Source organism: Pangasianodon hypophthalmus, chromosome 23 (assembly GCF_027358585.1).
Source record: "Pangasianodon hypophthalmus isolate fPanHyp1 chromosome 23, fPanHyp1.pri, whole genome shotgun sequence".
Taxonomy (NCBI): domain Eukaryota; kingdom Metazoa; phylum Chordata; class Actinopteri; order Siluriformes; family Pangasiidae; genus Pangasianodon; species Pangasianodon hypophthalmus.
This window is the reverse complement of record NC_069732.1, coordinates 1546256-1563202: the sequence shown is the minus strand read 5'-3', so window position 1 is coordinate 1563202 and position 16947 is coordinate 1546256. Positions and strand designations below refer to the sequence as shown.

Genomic DNA, 16947 nt, shown 5'->3' with positions numbered 1-16947 from the left:
GGATGCTTTTAAAGTTTTACTCGAGTAGAATTCTCACTGGTGGTGGATCCAGAGCCTCTCCCAGGAATACTGGGAATGAGGCGGGAATACACCCTGGATCTGAAACCATTTCATCACATGGCAACAAACACACACACACACTCTCTCACACACACATACACACACACACACACACACATACTCTCCCTCTCACACACACACTCTCACACACACACTCTCACACACACACTCTCACACACACACTCTCACACACACACTCTCACACACACACTCTCACACACACACTCTCACACACACACTCTCACACACACACTCTCACACACACACTTTGGGGCACTTTGGAGCTGTCCGTTCATCTTACGGCAAGTTTTTGGGAGGTGGGAGAAAACCGGAGAACCTGGAGGAAACCCACGCAAACACTGTGAGAACATGTGAAACTCCACACACACAGTAACCTGAGCTCAGGATGGAACCAGGAACCCAGGAGCTGACATACAGCAGCGACCGAGTGCTTTTCAGTTCACACTGTAAAATAAAGATTCGTTTACTGAACACATAAAAAGGAAATAAAGCAGTAAAGAAGTGTTAATGTGGGTGAATAACTGCTGTATTCATTAACGCCTGACCACTTATACCATTAGAAATCATCTAATTGTAAAGTTTAAAGAAATGTCGAGATGTAAGTAACTTTTCCCCATCACCCAATTTCTACATTAAGAGATTTTATGACAATTTAAATGAAATGACAGTTTTAAAACCATTTTATTCATTAAAAGCTTTAATAATAATCATAAAGTTTTTTATTTACACAGTGACAAAGACGCCGCTGATCCGACAGTGTTTTAATTTCATTTACTGTAATAATATACTCTTAACAAATTAAATACAAAGCAGATAAATGATTAAGACTCAGAATCACAACAAGGTTTGACAGAAAGCCCTTCATTAGCATCAGTAGCATCGTTAGCTTTACTCCTACTGCATCATATTGGGAGAAATTTAATTTAGCGTCGTTTCACATGTTCACTCGCTTGTGTTCTTAACATTCAGGTCATTTTATAAATCACTTTCTGAAATCCTCTAAACACATGAAAATGTAGCTCTTTTAAGACAAATCATATCTTATTTGATCAGACTGAATACAATTCATAACACATTAAATCAAACCCCATCTGAATCGCGGTGTACGTATCTGAACCCAATCTGAATCGCAGTGTACATATCTGAACCCAATCTGAATCGCAGTGTACATATCTGAATCCAATCTGAATCGCGGTGTACGTATCTGAATCCAATCTGAATCGCAGTGTACGTATCTGAATCCAATCTGAATCGCAGTGTACATATCTGAACCCAATCTGAATCACGGAGTACATATCTGAACCCAATCTGAATCACGGAGTACGTATCTGAACCCAATCTGAATCACGGAGTACGTATCTGAACCCAATCTGAATCGTGATGTACGTATCTGAACCCAATCTGAATCACGGAGTACGTATCTGAACCCAATCTGAATCACGGAGTACGTATCTGAACCCAATCTGAATCACGGAGTACGTATCTGAACCCAATCTGAATCACGGAGTACGTATCTGAACCCAATCTGAATCACGGAGTACGTATCTGAACCCAATCTGAATCACGGAGTACGTATCTGAACCCAATCTGAATCACGGAGTACGTATCTGAACCCAATCTGAATCATGGAGTACGTATCTGAACCCAATCTGAATCACGGAGTACGTATCTGAACCCAATCTGAATCACGGAGTACGTATCTGAACCCAATCTGAATCGTGATGTACGTATCTGAACCCAATCTGAATCACGGAGTACGTATCTGAACCCAATCTGAATCACGGAGTACGTATCTGAACCCAATCTGAAAGGAGTCCGAATCTTGGGGTGAGTAACTGAAATGAATCCAAACTGAATCAAATCTGAATCACAGTGCATGTTCCTTTAAACAGAACTAAATCTGAATCATAGTATGTGCAACTGAACCAAATCTGAATCTTGTGCGTGTGTGTGTGTGTGTGTGTGTGTGTGTGTGTAAAGGAACTGAATCTGAATCGTGGGGTGTGTACCTGCATGAAATCCGAATCACAGTGCATGTATCTGAACCGAATCTGAATCATGGTGCATGTAAGTGAACTGAATTTTATGAACTGGATTCAGTAACTGAATTGAATTAAATCCAAATCATAATGTGTGTAACTGAACCAAATCTGAATCATATTACAGTTCTGGTGCAAAAGTCTTAGGCACATGCAAAGAAATGCTGTAGGAGCAGTGTGTGCAGTTTTATAAGGAAATGAGCTGGAAGTGTTACTGAGCATCTTGCAGAAGCAGCCACAGTTCTTCTGGAGACTTTGACTGTCGACTCGCTTCTTATTTCTGCAGCGAAACCCAGCAGCCTTCATTATGTTTTTATCTGAAAAGTGTCTCTTATGGAATCTGCTGCTTTCTTTACTGACATACAAACATTTTTCTGGAACATTTCATTTTGTGCTGGAAAACTATAATGACTCGATAATGTAGAAGTCATAAAACACAAATCTATTACACTTTGTATTTTACAAAAGGGTGCCAAGACTTTTGCACAGTACTGTACGCGTAACTGGACCGAATCTGAATGTTGTGCATTTTATTTTTGCTTCGCTACATCTCTCTTTGCAGTTCAGTGTAAAACATAAAACATGACACTGTAGAGTTATGGCAATATTTAATCGACTGTTATAAAATAATTGGATGTTTGTCACTGCGGTTGTTTAACGAGACATTTAGAGCTCAGATACACTTCATTTTGGCTACTGGACCTTTAACAGAGGTGAGACAGACTTCCACAACATGTTAGCTACATTAGCATGGTAGCTCCAGTGCAAAGCTAAAGAAGCAGATGTCTCTCTCTCTCTCTCACACACACACACATACACTCTCATGTCTCGGCTGATCTTCTACACTTGTGGACATTTAATTTTTCAACAAAACATTCCCTGGAGATAAAATGACACGGACGTTTTCAGACTCATTCGTGGCATCGGCGTCTTCTGGTACAGTTGCATATAAACGTTTTTGTGTGTGTGTGTGTGTGTGTGTGTGTGTTTTCCTAACTTATAGGATGCAACAGTCCGAGTCGTTCTTCTTCTCGCCCTGCCGTCTCCGTCCTCCGTGATGAGACGCCTGTCCTCTCGTCTGCACAAAAAAATCACAGAGACAGTTTTCTTGATCCTCAGTGAGGTTCAGTCCCAAACGGCTCATTATTAACTACATACGCTCACTACACGGGGTGTAATATAGTGGTGTTATGCATCCTAACTAGTGCACTATATGCCTGATAGAAGTCCATTTGAGATTCAGACACAGGAAATGCACAGAAAATTCAATAACCACTCACAAGTACGATCAGCTGTAGGACTCACACTGTTGATTTGTTGTTTTTTTTAAGATTAATATTGCGAAAATTTGAACAGCATCCAGTAAAATTAACTCTGACCCTGATGATTCTCTGCAGTAGCTAACAAACGAAGTCTCACACAAACAAGGAGAAATTTTAATTATTTATTTATTATCTGATTTAATGTTTGGATACTGTGTGTGTGTGTGTGTGTGTGTGTGTGTGTGTGTGTGTGTTTGCTAAGGCTGTTCATTTACAAAAATCTCTTTTGAATCAAACTGCAAATCCACTGAATCGCTGAATCTAATAACTGTTTAGTGAAATTAATTTAGTTGAATCGTTCTTAATCTTAATTTAGAAAAATCGAATCTGAATCAAACTGGAACCAAATGAATCACTGAACTGAAATGAAACTTAATTAACAAAAATCACTTTTGAATCGAACAGAGAATTAACAAATCACTGAATTGCTGATTAATGAAATGAACTGAATCATTCTTAATGTACAAAAATCCCTTTTTAATATCGAACTGAATCATTATTAAATAAACAGCACTTAAAAAGCGAGTCACCACTAAATCGATCTGCTGTTAATTGAAATGAATATAATCAACCTTAATTTAGAAAAAAACACGTTTTGAATCAAATCGAAAAACTGATGAATCACCAAATGTATATGAACTGGAAAAAAAAAAAAAAAAATCAGCTTTGAATCGAATAAAAAGCCAATGAATCACAGAAATGAATCACCGTTTAGTCAAATGAAGTGAATCATTCTTAATTTAATGATTCAATCGAATCGTTCTTCATTTTAAAAACTGTTTTTGAATTGAAAAGCAATGAATCGCTGAATCACATCACTATTTAGGGAACTGAATCAAGTTATTTGTCAATTATGAATTGATACGGAATCAATTATCGTTATTAACTGACAGAAGTTCACCTGTTCACCGGAGGTGTGTGGAGGTTGTTGAGGTTGTTGATATTCTTCCTGCTGTAACTGTCTCGCTAACTCCAGATCACTCAGAGGTCCAGGAGCTTCACCCTGACTCTGCTGCAGAGACATGGCCACCAGGTAGTCCTAACACACACACACACACACACGCACACACACACACGCACACACACACACGCACACACACACACGCACACACACACACGCACACACACACAGATTTAATTAAAGGTCATGTGACCTAGAATCAGACGTTCCCATCGTTCAGTAATCTCATCAAGAACCTCAGAGGACCGTTCTGAAAACTGAAACCCTGGTGGTCACCTGATCGATCTGCATCTGCTGCTGCTGCGCCGTCGGCCTGCTCGCGCTCTTCTGGGAGGGATGGCACAGTCGGAATTCCGAGTCACAGAAATTCCCGTCTCCTTCCACGTTATGGAGACTCTCCCACACCACAGTGTCTTCCTGCAGGAAGCCCTGATCCGTCACCAGCAGGTACAGGTGACCCTGAGATCACACACACACACACACACACAGTATTAAACGTTTAATAAAACACACAAATCTCGAAATTTAAATCTGTGTAATCTTCTTAACCTAGAAACTCTGATATTTTTCAGCACTGATTAATTTAATAATTTAAATACACAATAAATTTTCTTTTTTATGCAACATGCTTTAACGTATTTCTGATTCTATTTACTTCTATTTGTTTGTATTTATTGTTAAAAACCCAATAGATTTTAAATCTTGTGGGATTCTGTTTCTTATTTTATTTCTTTTTTATTCCTTATTTTTCTTTCACTTATTTCTAATGGAGTTCTTTTACTTATTTCTTTTCTTTTCTTTTTTTTTTTTTTTTACAAAAAAAAATTAAATTTTTATGCATAAATGAGTTTGTAATATATTTGTATGAATTTACATGTGATTAAATAAATAAAGAATGTGATGTATTTAATCTCATAATTACGAACATGGCAATAGAAATGTCTGGAATTAAACTCACTCTTTCTCTGAATGTATATTAATTTAATTCTTAATATTTTTACTGCCATGTTGTTAATTAAAGACTTTTAAGTGAGGCACCCTGGACAAGTCCATTATATCATTTAGTAGATTAATTCTGCTGCGATGTGATGATACTAATTATTTCATACATTAAATTTAACAAATGCTTTCCACCCTTAACTCTAAAATTATTTAACCACTTTTTTCCCCCTTGTTTTCTCAGATGCTGCATGAAAAAAGACTGCGACCAAATTACACTACAGTTCAATCGTGTTTTCATTTAGGTGCTTTTTAAACAATAGTTTAATTCATTGCAATAACAGGCGTGGTGAGTGAGTGAGAGCACTGAAGCTGAATGCAGGAGTTCAGGGAGTTCAGAACGTTCAAAGAGTTCGGGAAGTTTAGAGAGTTCAAGGAGTTTAATGAGTTTAGAGAGTTCAGGGAGTTTGGGAAGTTCAGAGAGTTCAGAGAGTTCAGGGAGTTCAGGGAGTTCAGGGAGTTTAGAGAGTTCAGGGAGTTTAGATTTTAGAGAGTTTGGAGAGTTTAGAGAGTTCAGAGAGTTCAGGGAGTTCAGGGAGTTTAGAGAGTTCAGGGAGTTCAGGGAGTTTAGATTTTAGAGAGTTTGGAGAGTTTAGAGAGTTCAGAGAGTTCAGGGAGTTTAGAGAGTTCAGAGAGTTCAGGGAGTTTAGAGAGTTCAGAGAGTTTAGAGAGTTCAGAGAGTTCAGAGAGTTCAGAGAGTTCAGGGAGTTTAGATTTTAGAGAGTTTGGAGAGTTTAGAGAGTTCGGGGAGTTTAGAGAGTTCGGAGAGTTTAGGGAGTTCGGGGAGTTCAGGGAGTTTAGGGAGTTCGGGGAGTTTAGGGAGTTCGGGGAGTTTAGGGAGTTTAGGGAGCTCGGGGAGTTTAGGGAGTTTAGGGAGCTCGGGGAGTTTAGGGAGTTTAGGGAGCTCGGGGAGTTTAGGGAGCTCGGGGAGTTTAGGGAGCTCGGGGAGTTTAGGGAGTTTAGGGAGTTCAGGGAGTTTAGGGAGTTCGGGGAGTTTAGGGAGTTTGGGGAGCTCGGGGAGTTTAGGGAGTTTGGGGAGCTCGGGGAGTTTAGGGAGTTTAGGGAGCTCGGGGAGTTTAGGGAGTTTGGGGAGCTCGGGGAGTTTAGGGAGTTTGGGGAGCTCGGGGAGTTTAGGGAGTTTAGGGAGCTCGGGGAGTTTAGGGAGTTTAGGGAGTTTAGGGAGCTCGGGGAGTTTAGGGAGCTCGGGGAGTTTAGGGAGCTCGGGGAGTTTGGGGAGTTCGGGGAGTTTGGGGAGCTCGGGGAGTTTGGGGAGCTCGGAGAGTTTAGGGAGCTCGGGGAGTTTAGGGAGTTTGGGGAGTTTAGGGAGTTTAGGGAGTTCGGGGAGTTTGGGGAGCTCGGAGAGTTTAGGGAGCTCGGGGAGTTTAGGGAGTTCGGGGAGTTTGGGGAGCTCGGAGAGTTTGGGGAGCTCGGAGAGTTTAGGGAGTTCGGGGAGTTTAGGGAGTTTGGGGAGCTCGGGGAGTTTGGGGAGCTCGGGGAGTTTGGGGAGTTTAGGGAGCTCGGGGAGTTTAGGGAGCTCGGGGAGTTTAGGGAGCTCGGGGAGTTTAGGGAGCTCGGGGAGTTCGGGGAGTTTAGGGAGTTTAGCGAGCTCGGGGAGTTTGGGGAGTTTAGGGAGTTTAGGGAGCTCGGGGAGTTTAGGGAGCTCGGGGAGCTCGGGGAGTTTAGGGAGTTTAGGGAGCTCGGGGAGTTTAGGGAGCTCGGGGAGTTTAGGGAGCTCGGGGAGTTTAGGGAGCTCGGGGAGTTTAGGGAGCTCGGGGAGCTCGGGGAGTTTAGGGAGTTTGGGGAGCTCGGGGAGTTTAGGGAGTTCGGGGAGTTTAGGGAGTTTAGGGAGCTCGGAGAGTTTAGGGAGTTTGGGGAGCTCGGGGAGTTTAGGGAGCTCGGGGAGTTTAGGGAGCTCGGGGAGTTTGGGGAGCTCGGGGAGTTTGGGGAGTTCGGGGAGTTTAGGGAGTTTAGCGAGCTCGGGGAGTTTAGGGAGTTAGCGAGCTCGGGGAGTTTGGGGAGTTTAGCGAGCTCGGGGAGTTTGGGGAGTTTGGGGATTAGTGGATCACCTTGTGCTTGATCATGGTGCTGAAGTGGTTGTTCCTGAAGAACACACACAGCTCTCCCTCCTTGGCGGTGGTGTTGAGCTCACACAGACCGTGATACGACAGCTGGGTGGCCGTCGACTCCAAAAACTGCTCCGCTATCAGACCTGTAATCACATCAAGCTACATCAAACTCAAAAGAAATTAAATAAAACACTGAATCACCAGCGTGTCAAAAAAAAATTCCCTTTCACTTCCAAAACACATAAAACAGCTTTCACACAGGAGCTACCACCACCATGTTTCACCACATCATTCTTCTTCTGAGGCTCCAAAGATTAAACTGTCAAAGATTAAAAGTCAAATGGCAGGGGGGGGGGGGGCTGCTTAAATATCACTTACAGTGTGTCAGCATAAATTACTGAATCAAATCGCTGTTTCAGGAACTCAAATCACTTTTATTAAAAAAAATTGCTTTAGAATTTAATTGAAAACCAAAATATTGAACAGCTGTTTAGTGAATTTAATCATTTCAATTAAAAAAAAAAAAGAATTTAGAATCGAATTGACCCCAATGAATCAAATTACTGTTTACTTAAATTAATTAAATTGTTTTCATTTACAAAAATCACTTTCTAGTCTGAAAGAAAAGCGATAAATCGCTGAATCAGGTCAGTGTTTAGATAACTATCATTTTTATTTGCAAAAATCTCTTCAGGATTGAACGGTGAATCACTGAATCAAATCAAACTGAATCATAAACGTGAGCTCTGTCTGACTTCATCCCATGTTCTCTACATAGTGACACTGTATTATTACCCATAATGCACTGTTACAGTATACAGCTGGAATGTCAGGATGGATAATGCAGCATGTGTAAACGTGAATAATTATAAAATTGTAGTTTAACGGCGACTAAAGCTAACATGTGCTTGTTATTGTTTTATTTAAGACATAACATCACTTTTAATAGCGATTTATTCGGTACTAACATGTCAGAATTCAGTTCCTCACCTCAGAGTGCTCTAATTAATTCTAATTAATCTGTTTATATCATTAATTGTGAATGATTTTCTTCCTTGTTCTGTACAGTTCTGTGCAAAAGTCTTAGGCACGTGCGAAGAAATGCTGTAGAGTAGAGATGCCTTCAAAAATAATGAAATTAAATGTTTCTACATTTTTAAAAAATCCTATAAAGAGCAGTAAACAGTAATAAATGAAATAAAGTCAGTATTTAATGTGACGATCCTTCACTTTAAATAAATAAAGCAGTATCTGAGGTGCAGTGTGTGCAGTTTTATAAGGAAATGAGCTGGAAGTGTTACTGAGCATCTTGCAGAAGCAGCCACAGTTCTTCTGGAGACTTTGACTGTCGACTCGCTTCTTATTTCTGCAGCGAAACCCAGCAGCCTTCATTATGTTTTTATCTGAAAAGTGTCTCTTATGGAATCTGCTGCTTTCTTTACTGACATACAAACATTTTTCTGGAACATTTCATTTTGTGCTGGAAAACTAATGTTTGGAATCTAAAATGTTTTTGTCCTGAATCAATAATGTAGAAGTCAGAAAATAAACATCTATAACAAAGTTTGTACTAAAAACAATAGGGTGCCAAGACTTTTGCACAGTACTGTATTTTGTGCTGAACTGAGAACACTGAACTTGGCACTGTATAATCTGTATTAGCTCTGTATTATCAGCGCTTCTGATTACGAGGGAAGGTGTGATGAAACGTCCTCCACGGCGTCCTGATGTGAACTGATGTGTGTGTGTGTGTGTGTGTGTGTGTGTGTGTGACCGGCTTTTCAGGTTCAGCCGTGTGTTTACTGATGCTTTTTTTTGTTTTCATCGTTTCGAGCTCATGCTTGTGGTCTAAAGATGGAAAGCTCAACTCAGGAAGGTATGTTTGCGCAGAACTGTACAGGACACGCTCGTTTCTAAAATCAGAAATCAGATCAGAGTGATATCAGACAGAGCAAGATCAGACGTTTATTTCCACACCTTCGCTCACTCGGCTGCTGTCTGATGAGTGTTTGTAGATGATGATCTTCTCCACCAGCTGGTTGTAGCTCAGCTTCCCCACCGCAGACGCCATCTCTGGGCTCTAGAAAGAGAAACACCAAGATTACTCACCTTCCCGTGTTTAATAATCAAGCTTCATTCTCCCTCACTGCTGTATGTGTCCTATTTAGATATAAATACTGCAGATTTAAGTACAAATTGAGAAAATTACTTCTTACACTCAGAAACGAACGTCTGCACACGCAGCAGCTGGGTTTATTATATCAGCTACTGAACACTGATACACATTTTCTTTAATGTTTTTCTTTCTTTCTTTCTTTCTTTTTTTTGGGGAATGTGATGCATTTGAGTGAAACTGGGAACATGATTGAGGATCAGGACCAGGCTGAAACCGGCGAGGGAAAATAAATAAATAAATAAATAAATAAAAATGGTGGATCGGATATCAGAGAATAAAAATACGATCGATTAAAAAAAAAAAAAAAAAAAAAAAAAAAAAAAAATTCGATCGGTTCCTGTAACAAAAGGAAAAGACTGTATTTGGAAACTAATGTTTGAAACTGGAAAAGTTTACATTTAAAACGACTGTATTTTTTTGTGTTACGATTTTTTTTTATAAATTATATTTATATTTTATTATCTTTACAGGGTAAGTGAATGAGTTTAACTGAATTAAAAAACTGTGGTTTCTCTCCATGTATTTTGTTTTTACAGAAAACGTACAGGAACGTCATGATTGTGTTGGAGATAAATGATAAAAGCAGGAGTGTCGTCTCTGACCTGTGGATCCACCAGCCAGCCGTGATACAGCGGAATGTTGAGTAAATCGAACACGATGCACTCGGGCGTGTACTCGAAATCCGTCACGCCCGTAAAGCGCACGTTCACGTCCAGACCCGTCGATAACTTCGGCAGCACGGCCATGGCATCACTCATGTTCTGAAAACAGAGGAGGATGTTTATTTTTTATTTAATATAATAATAATAATAATAATAAGGAGAAGAAGAAGAGATGGTACTGATCCGATACCCAGTATCAGTATTGGTATCAGTATCAGTATCAGTATCGGGTTGATATCAGCAATAAATGGTGGATCAGATATCGGATTCTGTAACAAACTACAAAGACTGGATTTGGAAAAGAAACGTATTTCTGGAAGTGGAATATAATATAGTAAGGATAGTAATAATAATAATAAGAAGAGATGGTTCTGATCCAATACCCAGTATCAGTATCGGTATCAGTATCGGGCCGGTATCAGAAATAGTGGATCACACTGATATCAGATATCGGATTCTGTAACAAAGTGCGAAAACTGGATTTGGGAAAGAAATGTGTTTCTGGAAGAGGAAATGTTTACATATAAAGAGACTTGACTGTTTTTTTTCTTTTGTTACGATTGATTTGATTATATTTATATTTTATTATATTTACAGTTTGAGGGATTTTTGTGGGAAAGAGTTTAACTCTGAAGTGCTTCAGTTAACAAAAAAAAACATTTTAAAGCTTGGCAGTTTTTAAAGAAACTGTATGAGACGGATATCGGTATCGACTGATACTGAAGGTTTCAGTATCGATATCGGAAAAGAAAAGTCATATTGCTCCGTCTCTAATAATAATATTTAAAGTACAGACTTATAAAAGTTCAAAAAATATATTCTTTCTAATATTCTTTAGATATTCTAATTTTTTCCATCAAGAATACAGCTTTTAAAAAAGATATATAATAGTTATATTATATTATAGTTATATTATGTTATATTACATCATATTATAGTTCTGTTACATTAAATTATATTATATTATTCACTTATAAGATTATCAAAAATTTTTTTATCAAAATTCAGCCACATTGTTTTTTTTTTTATTAGGAATTTATCTCTTGTGTTATAGCCCTAAAATATTAATTTTCAAATCAATTAAATTTTATCTGTATAGCACATTTAACAATGGACACTGTCACAGAGCGGCTTTACAAAAATATATAAATTCAGGATATAAATTTTAAACTTATAATTTGTAAATTTAAATAAAGTTATAATTTGTATAAACAGATCAAAAAAATAATAACCTTATATCTTTTAAAAATCATTTTGTATTCCTAAACTAGAAAAAAAATACACATTTCACAACAGAAGTGTTTAATCTGTGATTAAACTTTATTTATTTATTTATTTGTTTGTTTGTTTATTTATTTATTTATTTAAAATATTACAAACACTCACCTGCTGAAAATTGAGCTCCATGCCCTCGGCCTTCTCTCTCGGCTGAATGGACAGCACACACTCACCTACAACACACACACGCAGACACACACGCAGACACACACGCAGACACACACGCAGACACACACGCAGACACACACGCAGACGCGTGTGCACACACACACACACACACACACACACAGTGTGTAACGTTACCTAAATCATGAGCTGTCACTAACAAAGATTCTGATTGGTCAGAAGGTGTTGATTAGTTTTCTACAACAGCAGCTCTGACAGTAGCGCAGGTTTATATTAATGCGCTCGTTCTAATACTTTATCGTTTCTATAACAACAGCTCATTCACAGAGACTTAAAAAACGTGTGTAATCAGTGATATAGTGAAGTTTTCTTAAAGTAACGAGATGTTTATGTAACATTAATGGAAGGAGTCTCCAGTGTCAGCGCTTTGTAACAGTCAGAGGTAAAGCTGTAACTTTACAGCAGGACAGAGGAGTTTACGCTTCTTTGCGGTTTCTCAGTAACATGCGTAACAAGCTGCGTTTATTTTTATCTTATTAACTTTAGGAGAGAGAATAAAGAGACTCTGCTGAGGGAACGAGTGTTTATAGCTGCTATAACGTAAGTGACAACAGGAACTCACTTCTTGTAACGTTAAATGTAACTATAAATAAATGAAACGTATGACGTGTGTGTTTTTTTAATAAATAATAAAGTTGCTGTGGTGTAAGAGGAATAAAAGATTAATGTACAGTGTAACGCAGTAGGATTTAAATGAGAAATGAGTAAACATGATACCGAGGTGAGCCATGAGCTCTTCGATGGTGATGACCTCAGTCTGGGCGGGTAACTTCGCCTGCGAACAGAAACAACATAACACACAAACACAGTTTATTCATTTAGAGCATTAAATTATACACTAAACACTAATTAGCTATTAGATTATATCAGATTGTCTCAGTGGCTCGTATCTACTGAAATAACTTCTGATTAAATACGACACATTTGGGACAAAGTGAAATATCTGAAATATTTTTTAGAGCTAACTGATGCGTTCTGTTCAAACTGAGCAGCTTTGTGGGTGTGTCTTATCGAGAGAAGGGGCGGGGCTAATTTCAGCCTGAAATAAAGATTGTTTTTGTTTCGAAATTATATGATTATTAGAGTTAAAAATCACTTATAAACTTTACAAACTTGCGATATGCAAATATGATAATAAAGATATTCTTTTGTGGGGGAAAAAAATGACAGCAGGATTGTCACAGCAACATTTCCTTTTTTTTCTTTTAAAATCTCGTCCATTTCACATTTTAAGAGTTTGAATATAAAACACTATTACGTGCTGTAAAGTCGGGTTTACACCCTATGATTTTACAACATGCTTTTTTCGGTCTAAACCCTGAGGCTCTGTTAGAGAATTCAGGTACTGTGATGCGCTCACGAGGCTTTTACAGCGGCTTCGTACGGCGCTCAGCCAATCAGATTTCAGAACCAAAAAGGAAGTGTTGTTTTTACAACCAGATTTAGATCACGATCTCAGCTCACCACTAAAGAATTCTTTAACGATGTGTGATTTTTATCTGTGAGATTTTGTACATAAAGCTGGCTTTAGTGTGTGATTAATCGTGAACATGAACGCACACACACGCACACACACGCGCGTCTCACCTTCCACCTGAGGAAGAGGATGTTCATGATGGCCAGCAGGGGGCAGGGGCCGTTTTCGCTCTGCGTGATGATGGGGGTCTTTTCCCCTTTCCATGTGATCCACTTGACGTAGTAATGCTCCTGTACTGAGGGCGGGGCAGATGATGGTCCTGAAGGCGGTACTGAAGGCGGTACTGAAGGAGGCGTCGACCCTGCAGCCTGTCCCGCCTCTACACTCATCACATCGTCGCTCCACGACGGCGCCCGATCCGCCTCCGCCTCATCCTCGCCGTCCAGCGCCGACCTCACAGACGTCTGAGGTTCATCCGTGGACGCGGACACGCCGTTCAGCGTGGACAGAGACGGCGTCTCGTCCACGGCGCTGCTCACGGACGACGTGATCTCCGAATCCTCCCTCTCGGAAAGGCTCCTGCTGCTCACGGCGCTGGCGTCCTCGCTGTCCGAGCAGGTTGTGCTTGTGTGAGACGGTGGCGTCTCGGTGGACGTCTTTCCGTTGTCGTCGTCTCTTCGGCTGCTCGTTTTGTTATTTTCGCTCGTCTCTTTCTCTTCACGCACGACTCCGTCGGGGTCCGACGCGGGCTCCGCCATGCTCTCGCGGCTAACAGGACGGTTACAGAAAGTCGGCGTGTGACTGGTGTGGCAGTGTGGACTGTCCCGAGTCTCGACTCATTAAACTACACTGATCAGGAGAAACAATCAGCGTCACCTGGACATCTCTCCGTCCTCCGTCCAGTCACGCTGTGAGATCCGAGATCTTATTAACCTGATCATCTACTCATCGATCTGCTCAGCCCCTGACACACTCAGACATGTTTTTATTTAAAGGACGTCTTTAAAAGCTCAGAGGAGAGCTCATGGACGAGTTATTCATTTCTCTGTTCATCGGCGTGAACGTGGAGCGAAGATTCCTGCGTCTCTGAAACACATAACATAACAATAATCCTCACTCACTGCGTCCTAAACCACACCCTGTTCACTACGCAGTGCGCAATTCAGTCTCATCACGTCTGAACGCAAAGTGACATCACGATAAACTGGTTTATTAAAATGATATACTGGGGCGGGCGATATGATAAACATCACGATACATGAAGACATTTCTCTGATACGTGATATCTCTCACAATATGCACGTTTTTTTTTTTCATCGAACTATGTAATTAACGTTAACGATGCTGAAGCTTGTGACCAGAAAAGTGTCATCAGATGCTCAGTGGGATGTGGGCGGAGCCTCTGAGGCTGACTAATAAACAATAAACAATGTAATATAGCAAAAAATAAATAGATCAATAAAGTAATAATGTACTGTGACAAAAAACACACCATTTCCTCTCACCTAATTACAAACAGTTTAAAGATCAAAGCCTTGGTTTTAAATAAGAATAAATTCTGATCAGGTGACTTCACGGTTCACTCACTGTAGCATAACGATAATATTTAATTATAACTAAATCGCGTAAAGGGAATAAAGTCAGCTGAAAGATGATTAAATCATTAACAACAGTTGTTTTTGCTGGTTCATGGTTGTGTTCAAATTGAGGAAGGAAACTCCACCCAAAACCGGAATTTACACAAGTAGGTATGTAAAACATGATTGACAAGTGGGAGAGTCATGTGACTGTCATTCTGCACACTGCAGCACGGGATAATGCGAAGTTCACAAGCGCAGTTTACAGTATGAACTTTACAGTGTGTAGGGAACAGGGAGTAGGGAACAGGGAGTGGGGAACAGGGAGTGGGGAACAGGGAGTAGGGAACAGGGAGTAGGGAACAGGGAGTGGGGAACAGGGAGTGGGGAACAGGGCGTAGGGAACAGGGCGTGGGGAACAGGGAGTGGGGAACAGGGAGTGGGGAACAGGGAGTGGGGAACAGGGCGTGGGGAACAGGGCGTGGGGAACAGGGCGTGGGGAACTGGGAGTGGGGAACAGGGAGTAGGGAACAGGGAGTGGGGAACAGGGAGTGGGGAACAGGGCGTGGGGAACAGGGCGTGGGGAACAGGGCGTGGGGAACAGGGAGTGGGGAACAGGGCGTGGGGAACAGGGCGTGGGGAACAGGGCGTGGGGAACAGGGCGTGGGGAACAGGGAGTGGGGAACAGGGAGTGGGGAACAGGGCGTGGGGAACAGGGAGTGGGGAACAGGGAGTGGGGAACAGGGAGTGGGGAACAGGGAGTGGGGAACAGGGAGTAGGGAACAGGGAGTAGGGAATATTTGTTTCTGAACATGAGATATTTGCAAACTACCTCAAAGAATGTAAATTAAATGAAGGAAGGAAGTAGGGATTAGGGAACAGGGAGTAGGGAGTATGAAATAAAGATTAGGGAAAAGGATTTAAGGAACAGGGAGAAAGGATTAGGGAGTAGGGAACAGGGAGTAGGGAATATGGAATAGGGATGAAGAAATAGGGAGTAGGGAATAGAGAGAAAGGATTAGGGAGTATGAAAGAGGGATTAGGGAGCAGGGCATATGGAATAGGGAGTAGGGAACAGGGATTAGGGAACAGGGAACGTGGAGTAGGGAATAGAGAATATGATATAAAAATTAGGGAATAGGAATTAAGGAATAGGAAGAAGGGATTAGGGAGTAGGGAATATGGAATAGGGATGAAGAAATAGGGAGTAGGGAATAGACAGTAAGGATTAGGGATTAGGGAGTAGGAAACAGGAATTAACAAGTAGGGTATAGGGATTAGGGTGTAGGGATTAAGTAGTAGGGAACAGGGAGTAGGGAACAGGGAGTAGGGAATAAGGGAGTAGGGGATTAGGGTGTAGGGATTAAGTAGTAGGGAACAGGGAGTAGGGAATAAGGGAGTAGGGAATAAGGGAGTAGGGAACAGGGAACAGGGAGTAGGGAACAGGGAGTAGGGAATAAGGGGGTAGGGATTAGGGTGTAGGGGGTAGGGATTAGGGTGTAGGGAGCAGGAATTAGGGTGTAGGGATTAGGGTGTAGGGATTAGGGTGTAGGGATTAGGGAGTAGGGAATAAGGGAGTAGGGAACAGGGAGTAGGGAACAGGGAGTAGGGAATAAGGGAGTAGGGAGTAGGGATTAGGGTGTAGGGATCAGCACACATGTCAGACACAGGCCTGGTTTCAGCAGAGTGTAATGTTGATATGTTGCTCTGCTGGTTTCTTTATTTCTCTGTTCAGCTGAAGTGTTAAACTACAGCGCGCTGGAACAGACACGTAACATTACTGCAGATGCTGTTAATAATTAGCAAAACAACACAAAATTAACTTTCTTAGCTAGAAAACTTTACTTCAGGTAGCTGTAAGATTAGCTCCCAGGCTAACCTCCATAATAATAATAATTATTCTAATAATGATAACAATAATAATAATAAAATCTCACCGTTTTCACCTGCAAGTCGTCAGTCGGTGTAAACTCACCTCTCCGTCTGATTTAAATAAATATTATTATTCAAATAAAAACTCGTCAGCTCTAAATTCTCCTCCTCTTCCGCGTTCAGCTGTTAAAGTCGCCGCACAGGAGAAACACCGCCGCCATCATCATCCTCATCATCCTCATCATCATCATCATCATCTGCCACTTCCGGTTTGTTTGTTTTTGCCTGTCTCACTTCCTGTAATACTGTTT

The 16947-nt window shown here is 40.9% G+C and overlaps 2 protein-coding genes across 2 annotated transcripts; both read right to left on the bottom strand.

Moving 5' to 3' along the window:
• Positions 1 to 743: 743 nt before the first annotated feature.
• mindy1 (MINDY lysine 48 deubiquitinase 1) lies at positions 744 to 16901 on the bottom strand. The gene is made up of 10 exons (XM_034298424.2): positions 16702 to 16901; positions 13358 to 14273; positions 12488 to 12545; positions 11693 to 11757; positions 10247 to 10405; positions 9446 to 9548; positions 7469 to 7611; positions 4680 to 4862; positions 4344 to 4481; positions 744 to 3198 (listed from the first exon to the last, which is right to left on the bottom strand). The coding sequence occupies exons 2-10, from the start codon at positions 13943 to 13945 to the stop codon at positions 3118 to 3120; spliced, it is 1518 nt and encodes a 505-aa protein (XP_034154315.1). The 5' UTR covers positions 13946 to 14273; positions 16702 to 16901; the 3' UTR covers positions 744 to 3117.
• On the bottom strand, positions 14190 to 15578 carry LOC128317276 (uncharacterized). Its single transcript, XM_053228668.1, has 2 exons — positions 15045 to 15578; positions 14190 to 14273 (listed from the first exon to the last, which is right to left on the bottom strand). Exons 1-2 carry the CDS (start codon positions 15576 to 15578, stop codon positions 14190 to 14192), a joined length of 618 nt encoding a protein of 205 aa, XP_053084643.1.
• Positions 16902 to 16947: the final 46 nt, after the last annotated feature.